The sequence below is a fragment of the Rhinatrema bivittatum genome, chromosome 4 (assembly GCF_901001135.1).
Source record: "Rhinatrema bivittatum chromosome 4, aRhiBiv1.1, whole genome shotgun sequence".
Taxonomy (NCBI): Eukaryota; Metazoa; Chordata; class Amphibia; order Gymnophiona; family Rhinatrematidae; genus Rhinatrema; species Rhinatrema bivittatum.
In genome coordinates, this window is record NC_042618.1 from 99195212 (window position 1) to 99208888 (window position 13677).

Sequence of the window (13677 nt, forward strand, 5' to 3'; positions counted from 1 at the left end):
TTCTGGGCTTGATGGACTCTCGGACTGACCCAGTATGGCAACTTCTTATGTTCTTATGTATAACCACGTTTTCTGTTAATCTGAGCAGTAGTAATCCAGATATTGGAAAGACATACTCCATTTGTAGATTTAATCAGAACTTTTAGTTGATGGAAGATATCCAAGAATAATGCTAGGTGTTCATTCTTGAAAGTTTTTGCAACCTTCCCAATACCATTGATTTTGAAGAACAGCTACTCAAATTCAGAAGTAAATTTGGGTCCTGTAATAGTTCATAGCACTGAGATGTACCATGGAACCAGACAGTCTCATATCATTTTCACAAAGTTTTATTGCAGAGATTATCTTTTATTTCTGTCAGTTGGCACAAGTAAATTTAATTAAAGTAGATTATAGTTAATTTCCGTTTGCATATAACAGATTAGAACAGTGATTTCCAGGGGTAGTTGCTTTAGTCAAGTAACCATACTGGCAATTATTTTAAAAAAAAATCACATTTTAACACATCTAACTAGATAAACGACGCTTGACCGACGTGCCGCAAATGCGCAGTAGACAGCAGCTCTACTGCGCATGTGCGGGCGAGCACTTCGGTCTTAGGCAGCGTCAAAAAAAAACAAAACATGGCGGCGGCGGTAGCGGCAGCGGGCGGCGGCAGCGGCCAGTAGCGAGGGAGGGAGGCGAGAGAGAGAGGGAGGGACGGACGTACAGGGAGGGAGGGAGTGAGTGGGAGGGACTGAGTGGGGGGGAGGGAGGGACTGAGTGAGGGGGAGGGACTGGGAAGGAGGGACTGAGTGAGAGGGAGGGAGGAGTGGGTGAGTGTGTGGGAGAGAGGTAGGGGGTGGGGAAGAGTGAGGGGAGAGTGAGAATGAGGGAGAGGTGAGAGTCAGGGATGTGAGTAAGTGGAAGGGGGAGAGGGAGAATGAAGGAGAGGTGAGAGACAGGGCCGCAGCGGCGGCGGCGAAGACGGGCGGCAGCAGTGAGGGAGGAGAGAGAGAGGGAGGGACTGACAGAGAGAGGGAGGGACTGAGTGAGAGGGGAGTGGGACTGAGTGAGAGGGAGGGAGTGGGACTGAGTGAGGGGGGAGGGAGGGAGTGGGACTGAGAGAGAGGGAGGGAGTGGGACTGAGGGAGAGGGAGGGAGTGGGACTGAGGGAGAGTGAGTGGGACTGAGTGTGAGTGAGAGGGAGGGAGAGAGGGGGGAGGGACTGAGTGAGAGGAGAGGGAGGGTGGGGAGGAGTGGGTGAGTGTGAGGTAGGGGGTGGTGAAGAGTGAGGGGGAGAGAGAATGAGGGGGAGGTGAGAGACAGAGGGATGTAGCCCGTTTTAACGGGCTTAACGGCTTGTTATACCATAAATAGTGACATATAAATTGATTAGAAAATTTTTATTGTATTCAAAACGTTTTATGAAAACACTTAAAAAAAATATTACAATATTTTTTCTTCATCGGATACATAGAGTGAAGATCAAATTTCCAAAGAACATCACAATCATTAAAACAACCATTCATACACTCACACACACATTTTAAAATTTTTATAAAGAGTCTCTATAACTTTGGGTTGAACAATGTTTACACTCCCTCTTTACAACATTATTTCAACACGAATCATTACTTCCTTTTGCACTCCCAACATGTTTCGCCATTCAATAGGCTTCTTCAGGGGAGCATAGTGTAAATCATTACTAGCACCAGTCTTCAACTATCTTCTCCAGCAATTCACCCAAATGTATCCTCTCTATAAAGATAATATTCAAATAACAAACATTTATCATTATTTTACAAAAAGACTGCTTTTTCCCAAAAGATTTCTTTTTTAATCAAAAATATGTGCATCAAATATCCCATCGGCGCGCATATACAAACCTCTCTCATCAACCTTCAGTTCATCTTAATCCTTCCACACAGAAGACAGAAAAAACTTCTCAGTTTCACCTTTATTTTGCACCTTCTTCTGGAAAAAAATCACAAAGGATTGACCCTATTTCTTCGAAATTAAATTCCACTCATCTTCACAACAACTTTAGGAATTTAGAGAAAACCTACCACCAATTAGTCAAGTAACCAGCATAACAGGCTGCAGATGTGAAATGTAGTGGGGAGTTTTTAAGAAAATCCTGGAATCCAGCGTATGGGTTAGAAGTTTCACATGATGGTGTAAATTTAAATTTAGTTTGTACTTCAGCATATGTTCTCTTTAAAGTACTCTGCTCTTGCAAGTTAGTGAGTTTAAAGAGACTTGAAAACAATATGTAATGTGGTTCTGAGAACCCAACTTGACAACTATGGAAAAGGGGGGTGATTTTAGTTTCAAGTGAATTATGTTAGACCTGTTGCCCTATGCATTATTCCTATCCTCTACTAACATGACTTGGTTATTTCCCAGACTGCACTGGCGCTTGCTTCTCCTCTTCTTCGTGTTTGCAGTATTCCAGATTCAAACTGTACACACTGGGGCAGATTTTAAAACTTACGCACGCGGGGTACATTTGTGCGTGCTACTTGGCGCGCACAAATGTACACATGATTTTATAACATGCGCGCGCAGCCACGAGCATATTATAAAATCCAGGGTCGGCGTGCGCAAGGGGGTGCACACTAGTGCACCTTGCGTGCGCTGAGCCCTCGGGGAGACTAGCTGGCTTTCCCCGTTCCCTCCCCCACTTCCCCTCCCTTCCCCTACCTGTCCCGCCCCCCAGCCCGAAAATAAAAAACCCCCGTACCTTTATCACACAAGTTATGCCTGCCAGCTGATTGCCGGTGCACGATCCCCTGGCACAGGAGTCCTCGACCATGCCTCCTGCCCCCTGCCCGCCCATTCAGAAAAGCCCCGGGGCTTTTGAAAATAGGCCTGGGGCGCATAACCCCCCCATGCGCGTAAATCCACCTGAATTTATGCGCGTAGGGCTTTTAAAATCTGCCCCACTACTCTATCTTATTCCAGTTCTTGAATAGAAGATTGGGGAAAGGCCACTGAAAGGAAAAAAGGCAATTGGGTATTTAGTATATTTCTGTGTTAAACTGTATAGGTTTGAGTACAGAAGAGCAACTTTGTGACACAAGTAGTCATGATCTTAGATCGGGGATGGCTAACAGGCATCTTGTGAGCCACAGACTTTTTCAAATTCAAACTGCAGCTCTCAAATAAAATCCTCCTCCATTGCTGACTGTTGATACACACACAAGGTTGTTGTTTGTCTCCTGCAAATAGTGATCCTCCGCCTTCTCAGCAGCTGGCTTTTGGCAAAACTAATTTTACAACTTCCACCCAAGCTGGCTGCTGAGAAGGGGAAGGTTGTACGCCTTCATGCCACTCTTCTAAAAGTGCTGCATGGGCTTTGAGATGGACCCAAGGGGCTCCCAGGGGTAAATTGACCTTTTACAGAGTGGGAGCCTCCCCAAGGATCTCCACTTGATCCTACTTTCTTTCGTTTTCTCCACAGCAGTGGCAGAAGCACCATGGGCCTTCTTCCTCAGAGTACCCATCACCACCTCCAGCCGCAGCAGTGGGAAACATTCCTGCTGTCTCCTCTTGTCTCCTCTTATACTTGTTATGCCTCTCTCAGCGAGACGCAGCTAACAGACATCCTGCGGCTTCAAGGGCCTCTTTTGCTATCTTCTGCCAACAGCCCCCTCATCCTCTGGCCGTGGCAAAAAAATATATTGAATATAGGGTTCTTGCAGCTTGGCCCCTTCTCAGCCAAGGAAAACCTCCTCCAAAACCTTTTACTGGCAGCCTACTCAGTTTAATGGATCCCTGCTTGAACCCTTACACCCCCTCTCCAAAACCACCAAAGTAATGTTGTTGTTTTTTTAACTTTTATCAGTGAGTTTGAGAGACTATGTGTGTGTTTGAGCAAGCATATGTATTTGTGAGCAAGGAGAAAGCTTGTGTCCCCCCTCTCCCCCATACACACTAATCCACAACCATCTCTGGATGACTGGAAATCAAAATCAATTCAGTACGGTGCTGCACATTTTACTCTCAGAAAGGCAGGCGTTAATTTCGGCCGGCACCTGAAAAGTGTACAGAAAAGCAGAAAAAACTGCCTTTATTTATTTATTTTTAATTTTTATATTTTCCTGTATAGAATACATATCGCACCGGTTTACAGAGAACTGAACTGTCGCCTCAGGGGCGGATACATTGAAACAGTAGTTGAAAACTAAAAACTTACAGAGAAACCAATGGAATGCACTTCAAAACATGATTAGCAAAAATAAGTATAATTCAAAGCCTAAACAATTCAAAACATATTTACAGTGGGGTTGGTGGACCAGTGACTGTAAAGCTCTATTCATTGGCTCTTAGCTATCAGGGAACGCTTGGCTAAACAGCCATGTCTTTAGCTTCTTTTTGAATACCAAGAGGTAGGGTTCTTGGGGGAGGTCTGAAGGGAGCGTGTTCCAAAGTGAGGGGCCAGCTGTGGAAAGGGCGCGTTTCCTAAGTGAAGTTTTGGCAGGCTGGGTTTGTAGCATGTCCTTGTACGCTCTTCTGATGGGTCTCAAGGTGGTGTGCCGCTGAAGTTGGAAAGTTAGATTGAGGGGGGAGGTGTTGTGTAAGGCCTTATGGATCATCATAAGGGCTTTGAAGAGTATCCTGAATTTAATTGGCAGCCAGTGAAGGTTCTGGAGGAGAGGGGTGATGTGTTCCCTTTTATTGGTGTTAGAGAGGATCCTGGCCGTTGCATTCTGGACCATCTGAAGAGGTTTGATTGTGCTGGCGGGTAGGCCCAGGAGAAGTGAGTTGCAGTAATCCAGTTTCGGGAGGATGATAGATTGTAATACCAGGCGGAAATCTCGGAAGTGCAGAAGTGGTTTTAATTTTTTTAATACTTGCAATTTAAAGAAGCATTCCTTGGTGGTGGTGTTAACGAATTTGCTTAGGTTGAGTTGGTTGTCTAGTAGCACACCAAGGTCTCTTACATGCGTTGTGTGGTCGATAGATGTGATGGGGAGTTGGGAAGAGATAGGAGGGTTAAGCATAATGCTGTTGTCTGGGGCTATTAGGAGGATTTCGGTTTTGTTGGAGTTAAGTACGAGGTTGAGGCTGGTGAGTAGGTTGTTGATTGCAGTGAGACAACTATTCCAGTAAGACCAAGTTTTGTGGAGTGATTCAGCTATGGGGATGAGAATCTGTATGTCATCCGCATATATGAAGTGCATTAGCTTGAGGTTGGTTAGTAGATGGCAGAGTGGGAGGAGGTAAATATTGAATAGCGTGGGTGATAGTGATGATCCTTGGGGTACCCCCAAATTTGATCTGATAGGGTGTGACTCTTTGTTTATCCCAGGACAAGCAGGATGATAGTCCTCACATATGGTGACATCACTGATGGAGCCCTATCACGGAAAACTTTCTGTCAAAGTTTATAAAAAGCTTTGACTGGCACACAGTGCACTGAGCATGCCCAGCATGCCATGATCCTTGTGTCCACAGGGGTCTCCCTTCAGTCTCTTTTTTACCGCGCTGCAGTTAGCATCGCTTCAGGAGCTCTGTGAGAAATTTCTCACAACTTTTCCTCACGGAAACACTTTAAGTTTTACTTCACAAATAATTTTTCCCTACACGGGTCTCCCTTCGCGTACATTTAATCGACGCCTGGTGAGTACTATGCTTTGTTTTTCGGTTGGTTCCTGTCACCTCACTAACGGTTTCCCCGGCCTACCAACCAAATTGCGGCCTTCCCTCTCCCTATGTTTTCATCCTTAGCCCCACAAAGCCTGGGAGTGTCCTCCTGCGACCTTCCACCGGGTTATTAGGGCTAGTGGGATAGGGACATCCACGGTTACCGTTGCCGTCAGGGCCACTGTCAAATCCATGCCTCCATCGATTTCCTCGGTACCTTTGTGCGGTTGATGCCCCCATCAATACCGTTGGTACCTCCATCAATGCCGTCCTGCCTCTTATCGATGCCATCAATGCCCCCCCCCCTTCAGTCCATTGATGCCATTGGTCCCCGCATCGATTTTTTTTCAGTGCCATCGATGTTCACATCCATGGCACTAATTTATCCATGCCCACATCGATTCCATTGATGCCATCGATGCCTTCGACGCCCGGGTCGTCTCCATCGATGCTCGGGTTGGGGCCATCGATGCCGTCGACGCCCACGTCAACTCTAGCGATGCCTTCAATGCCCACGTCAACTCTAGCGATGCCATGTCAATGCCCATAGCGATGGCCATGTGGACGCCCATGTCCATTCCACTGATGCCTTCAACGCCCACATTGTTTCTATCGGTGCCCTCTTCGTTTCTATCGATGCTGCCATCGATGCCATCGATGTGTCCTTGATTCTTCGATGCCACATCGATTTCATCGATACCGCCGCTGATGCCGTCGGTGCCTCCATCACTGTTGTTGTTGCTCTGCCCGGGCCATTGACGTTTCCATCGATGTTTTCGACGATACCCTCAAGGCCGCTTTTAATGCCACCATCGATACGGTCAATACTGACATAGCACCTAAACGCAATGCCCTCAACTAAACACAGTGCTCCATATTTCGGGTTCTTATCTAATGCCCAGTATCATCCTATGGCACTACATAGTGCCAGGAGCAGTGCAGGCATGCTGACAGTCTGTTACCACTCACCATCCAAGACAGCAAGGGCATCCACCTCGGCGCTGGGGAAAGACTGGGCCGAGCACCGTGGCAATCATCATCGCCGGCACGTGACCGTCCGCCACCAACACAATCCAGAACATTGGTGCTATCCTACTCAGTGCTGGAGAATGACCGGGCCGAGTTCTGAGGGATTCCACACTGGTGTCAGGGTACATTGAGCCAGTTGCAAAGCAGGGCCAGGTTCATGAATCATGTGCTCCTCTGCTTCCGAGGTGCCGAGGCATTCCCCACCGACACCGGTGCAGGGTTCTGAGCCACCACAAAATAATGTGGAGGCCACAGACACGCCTAGCCTGTCTCCTCTGTACCTGCGCTACCATACCAGATTACAGAGTTGAGTCGGACGTTTACATCCTTCAGGCTGTCTTCAATGCCTCCTGAAATCCACGGAGCCAGCAATCTTCACCGACTCGTCCTTCTGCGATCCACCACGAAGGACGGTAAGTACTCTAATTCTGCTTCAGCAACAATCCCATCTAGACCTGGTCGCTAAATCGGGCCACATGGTTTTGAAAGGTTCTAGGACATACTATCTTCCAAGAACCGTATTAGTGTCACATATCGCTGCTGCAAACTATGTTTGACACAATACCAAGAGAACCTCTCTACCAATAACCTGGGATTGCATCAAGACATCCTCCCGTTGTCAGCAACGGGACTCCGTACTCGATAAAACTCTGGCTTCTGGTTCCTAATTAAGGCCCGAAGTCCCAGATGCATTAGCTGATCTGCTGACACAAGATCCAGCAAACACTGCCTCAATTACAAGTCCACCTCGAGACCTGGCAACAGCTCTCAGCGTTTTCTTGCACAGCAGACAAAGATGTGGGTAAGACTTTTACCGCTCACGCTCCCATGGGAGATTAGCTGATATCCAGATTACTTCAGCCCTGTCAGTTGGACATCTCCTGGTTCTCTCAACTTGCCGGATATCAGAGCGGCCACCCCACTTAGTACCAAGGTTCAGGGTACAGTCCCCCGGACGCTACAAAGTGCGGGGGGTGGGGGGGGAGTTTTAATCTCGCTATTCTTTCTTTCAACAGAAAACAGATGCTCTCCACCCATCTTGGACCTCAGAAATGTCAACTTTTTTCAGAAGCGACAGGTAAAATGATATCTCTCGTCACCATGCTTTCCTTACCACAGTAAGTGGGTTGCCTCTCTCCTCTAGTTTTTCTATGTGCTTCATAGTGAGTCAACAATATTTCAATCCCATGTTCTGCTGGTTGCTCAAGCTTCGGCAACTTGGGTATTTCATCAAATCACTAGTAGTGACTGCTGTTTCTCTATGGAGTAAAACATCATTCCCTGTACCTACCGGGATCAGTCCAGGACAGCTGGAGACAGATGGTTCTACAGGAATGAAAATTAGCAGGTAAGAACCAATTTTCCTTTCACGCTTTTCCTTGCATGGACAACTGCCTAACAACAGTCAATCCAAGCAAGGAGGTCTATCTTCTCCACGACTCACTATAAATCTACTACCTGGGATTGCTGTTTAACTGCCATAAATCCCATATAGAACAGTTCTGGACGCCACAGTTGCAACGAACTTCCTGACCAACAACCGCGCAGACATTCAGCAAATTCCTACACATCTCTGCGCGCATGCAACATAACCTCAGCCCCTCAATTCTTTCATTACTGGGCCACGGGATTTTTTCACTATCCACTTTACTCATATATCCAGATTCGCTATGAGTAAGATTCAGTGGAATTTTCAATTATCAGTGGATCTAAGCTGTTCAACCGCTTTTGTCCCTGATCTATATTACTGATCTAGAACCAAATCCTCGGTTGGTCCTGCTCATGGTCGCATTTACTTAGGGTTGATGAGTTCGAATCCACATCTTCCCAATCCAATATGCGTCTATTCTGCTCCATGCAGAGTTTCACATCAACTTCCTGGAGCTTCGAGCCATGAGTTATGCCTTACAATACTGCCTCTGCAATAAACCTTTGTGCATACAGACAGTCAGCATAGTGACAATGTGGTATTTCCAACACACAAGCATGCACAACCTCTTAGCTGCTCTGCTAGGAAGCTGCACAGCTCTAGCCTTTGGCCCTTGCACACTCCATGCATCCCCGAGCCATTTATCTAACAGATTTACTGAATGCACTAGCAGATCTTCTCCATAGATGTTTCCATCCTCTTGAATGGTCTCTGACTACATGTGTAGCGAGAAAAATCTTCTAGTGCTGAGGTCAACTGACCTTTTGCACGAACTGTTGTTGGGCAGACTTTGAAGCGACATTACTGCACTTGAATAGCATTTCGTGCTTCAATGTACTAAATCGTTATTCTTCTTTTGAGGTCGTCATTACTAAAGTGGCTTTGTGGCATAATACCACTAATGCAAGCAGTGTTGTAAGACATAACAGGCACCAGTTTAGCCTATGTATGATACTGTGATATCAGCCCTGCAGGCAATTTTTCAGTCCTGCTTCATTTGATTGCCCCTGAGGCAGCTCTATGTAAAAGAGCGAAACTCGGCCAGAGTCGGGCATACTTTAATAAAGGGCTTTTTACATCATTCGATCCTCATTTCTTTACTGTTACAAATTCTACTCCCTACACATGTCTCGAAATGTGTTCCCATGGATGCCGTTGCAGCAGCAAAGGCCTCTTTTATATGTGTCTCTTTCGACGCCTCTCATAGCCAGCACTCTTATTATGCTGCACCATTCACTGTTCTAAGACCCACGTCCTGGCCGAGATCAGTATGCTTTCCCATACTTCTCAATCTATCACACCAGTAACCAATTCGCCTTCTCACAGGTCAGTCTCATATTACGGACTCACTGATGTTTTCAGGTACTGGTAGCGTCACAACAGCCTTCCACACACAAATCTTACTATTCAAAATGGCATGATTTACCACATGGCGCATACAAAAGGATATTGGCCCTTTTTTCTACGCCACTCCTTTTCTTTTACTCCCTCGGATTCTGCTCCTCAGACATCCTCCACATGGGTACACCTTGGTTCCAATTCGGCGTACCACTTGGGAGTGGGGATGCCCGATTAACGGTTCAACCCCTTCTGAGTCAGCTTACCATGGGTTATCCACGGATTAAGCCACCTCTGTGTTCACTGGTTACAGAATGGGGCCTACATTTAGTGCTTACAAGATTCATACGTTCCCCATTCGAGCCTTTACATTCCTATCACTTAACAGTCTAGCATGGGAACTTCTTTCCCTTGTAGTCATCACTTCTGCCAACAGGGTCAGTAAGTTACACACCTTGTTGCATACTCACCTGACCCTGCGTTCCTCCGTGACCGAGTGGTCCTACCTAATCATTCTCATACTCTTCTTAAGGTACACGCAGCATCTCACCTTACTCAGAATATACTCTGCCCACTTTTTCTCAATGCCTCTCTCTCACCAGGGCGAGAGGGTTTTCCACTCCTTGGACTGTAAGAGTGCACTTGCATTCTATCTAAACTGTACTACACTCCATAGGAATTACACCTAACTCTTTCCTTCTTTGACAAAAGACAAGCTGCGAGTTCCAGTGGACAAACAGACTCTCTCCAACTGACTAGCAGACTGTATCGAATTCTCCTATGATGCACCAGGCCTTCCCCTCTAGGGGTGAGTGCAAGCACATTCTATAAAGGCCATGACGACATCAGTACCACACTATCGTTCAGTACCAATTGCCGACATCTGCTAGGCTGTGACATGGAGCTATCTTCACACATTCGCAGCCCCTTACTACTTATCAATGAAAGTCTGTCAAGACTCTGCCTTTGGCCAACCTGTCTTGAAAAGCTTTCTTCCACTATGATCCCCAACTCCTTCCACAACCACCTGCTGTGATGTCAGGCTGCCTCATTATTGCTAATAGCACCCAAATTATTGTGCCTCCACACGAGTTGTCTGCTATTGGCCTGTTGTAATACGAGTCAGCCTGTAGCTTGCTAATCACCCATATGTGAGGACTATCATCCTGCTTGTCCTGGAATAAAGCAAAATTGCTTACCTGTAATAGGTGTTATCCCAGGACAGCAGGATGTAGTCCTCACGAAACCCACCTGCCACCCCGCGGAGTTGGGTCCACATACATTTCTTATTTTATTTTATTTTTCGCTCGGACTTTTTGCTACCAACGAGACTGAAGGGAGACCCCTGTGGACACAGATCATGGCATGCTCAGTGCATTCAGTGTGCCAGTCAAAGCTTTTTAGAAACTTTGACAGAACGTTTTCCGTGATAGGGCTCAGTCAGTGACATCACCCATATATGAGGACTACATCCTGCTGTCCTGGGATAACACCTATTACAGGTAAGCAATTTTGTTTTCTGTACACCCTCCGACTTAATATCATAGCGATATTAAGTCGGAGGCCCCAAAAAAAAAATCTGCCGGCGTCCGTTTTCCGAACCCATGGCTGTCAGCGGGTTCGACAACCAACACCGGTAAAATTGAGCGTCGGCTGTCAAACCCGCTGACAGCCGCCACTTCTGCCAGTAAGGAGGCACTAGGGACGCGCTAGTGTCCCTAGCGCCCCCTTATTAATGCGGGCCCTCATTTGCATACAGAATCGCGTGCCCAGGAGAGTGGCCTGGGCGCGCGTTGGGACAGCGGGCGCTCGCCTCGGAGTGCCAGTTCTCCCGCGCAATTTACTGAATCAGCCCGCTAGTTAGGAGAAGATTTTTAAAACCCTATTAGTTTTAATTATTGGATATTTGATGTATCTGCTATTCTGCAAAGTTTTATTGCTGTCTGGAAATTTATAAAAAATATTGAGTTTTTCATTATTGGATTATAATTGATTTAATCAGCTGCTTGAAACATTCTTTTTATTAATGTGTTTTTATTATTATTAATTTTGTTTTATGAGTACTGGTGCTAGAGGATGTGGTTACGACAACTAGTGTAATTGGATTTAAAAAAGGTTTGGATAAGTTCCTAGAGAAGTCCATAAACTGTTATTAATCAATAGGGAATAGCCACTGCCTGTTCCCAGCATTAGTAACATGGGATCTATTTAATGTTTGAGTACTTGACAGGTACTTGCGACTTGGATTGGCCGTTAATGGAGACAGGATATTGGACTTGATGGACTCTTGGTCTGACCCATTAGGGCATATCTTATGTCCTTATGGTGATGTTTGTTTTTCCATTGTTGCACTGCATAATACAGAGTCTGGCTTGTTGTGCTTTCCAGTTCAGTTTTGTCTACATGTTTCTGTTTGGTGAGGGTCAGTCTATGTTCTGCATGTGTGGACAAGGTGAGGTATATATGCTAGCATATAGTTTCAGTGTAGGGATCTATAGCAGCTTGGCTGGTTCTATATTCCTCATAGGAAGTGTATTGGTATTTTAGGGCATGGTATAATATTTGCAGCATTGCCTTTTCATAGAAAGGGTTGTTATTGTTGAGTGCTGGTATTTAGTACTATTTTGCTATGGGAGTTTATATTATAATTGTAATTCAGTTTACTCATGGCTTTCTGTGGGCATTGGTCTAATGTGGCTGGTCTGGACTCTGAGAGGAGCTTCTGGCTGTGGAACCAGTGATTCTTCTGCAGAGTGGAGTGCCCAGAAGGGGTAGAAATGGGGTATCTAGGAAACATCTACAAGCTACAGAAAGTCTGAGAGCAAACAAGAACTTTACATGATATAGCATAGCTAGGTTGGAGGGGCACGCACTGAGCAGCAGCACAACAGAAGAATGTGTGTATATGAGATAGTATGTGTGTATCTGTGTCTGTTGGAGAGAGAAGGGGGAGTGTGTGTCTGATAGAGATGGCGGGTTTCTGGGAGAGAAAGAAAGGGTAGGGGTGGGTCTAGGAGAGAGAAAGGGTGGGTATTTGGGTCTGGGAGAGAGAGAGGGGGTGTCTGGGAAGCAGTGATGTCTGTGTGGAAAAGAGCAAGAGAGGGATCATGTCTCTGGGAGAGAGAAAGAGGGGCAGTTTCTGTGTCTGGGAAGAGTGAGGGGGGTGACTGGGAGGGGGAGAGAGAGAGAGCAAGGGGCAGTGTCAGATAAAGAGATAGTGCTGTTTATATATCTGGGAGAGAGAAGGGAGTATGTGTCTTGTGTCCAGGAGGAAGAAAGAGAATGTTGGATGTGTGTATGTGCCTGGAAGAGAAAGAGTTGGCCTTTTTTTTTTTTCCAGAGGTGGGGGCAGTCTCCACTGCCCCCCGCCCCCCAGCTCATGAAAGGTATGGCTGCTCTCTGCTACTATAAATTCTGGTTTTGTGGCTCTTGGTGTGAAAGGTTGGGCACCCCTGACTTAAATGATTTGCCACTGACAGTTTTGCCAAGTTCACAGGTATGATCATAAAATAAAATGGCTTTCGGATGTGACTGAATTCCTATTAATATTACATCAATTTTCTCCATTCTATAAAGTTATGCTCTGTTTCCTTTAACATAATATTATTTTAATGGTTCTGAGCTGTTTGTTTCCATGTGCACCTCGAAACATGGTCACTTAAGTATTAGTATAAATAACTAAATTTATCACACCATGCAAATATTTGTTAAGCAAATCTGATCTGATAAACTGCCACTATGTAACCAGGGTGCTTGCTCTTTCTATAAACATTAGGAAAAAGTGAGATGCCCTATGTGGCAATATCGCACACTGATTTAACCAATATTCTAATGGATTTTCTTTCTTCACAATTTAGCACAATGCTCCAATCCCTCAAGGTGGACGTGGTGCAATCCAGTTTGTGACGCAGTACCAACATTCTAGTGGACAGAGACGCATCCGTGTAACCACAGTAGCTAGAAAGTAGGTATCTCTTATGAAGAAGTACTTAATTAGTGATGCATTATATTTTAAATCATGTTAAAGTGGTGGCTCTGTGTTAATCGTTTTTAGTACCCAAAGTCATAGGGTAATCCTAATATTTAAACAGAATACAGCAAAAGGCAAACTCCCTCTGAGTTTGCCTTTTGCTGTAGAGTTGTCCAGTACAATGGAGAACAAAAAACTTTTTAGCAAAAGTTTTTTAAGGTGGAAATATTTTACTTCCTCCTCATCCAGGCAGCCAGTCCACTCCAGTGAGTTGTGCACT

At 45.7% G+C, this 13677-nt stretch overlaps 1 protein-coding gene across 1 annotated transcript in view; it reads left to right on the forward strand.

Moving 5' to 3' along the window:
• SEC23A (Sec23 homolog A, coat complex II component) overlaps positions 1-13677 on the forward strand; it is a 308648-nt gene that overhangs the window by 205937 nt on the left and 89034 nt on the right. Inside the window, exon 13 of the mRNA XM_029598498.1 lies at positions 13285-13391. Coding sequence (XP_029454358.1) covers positions 13285-13391 — 107 coding nt within the window. The remainder of the gene's footprint in view (positions 1-13284; positions 13392-13677) is intronic.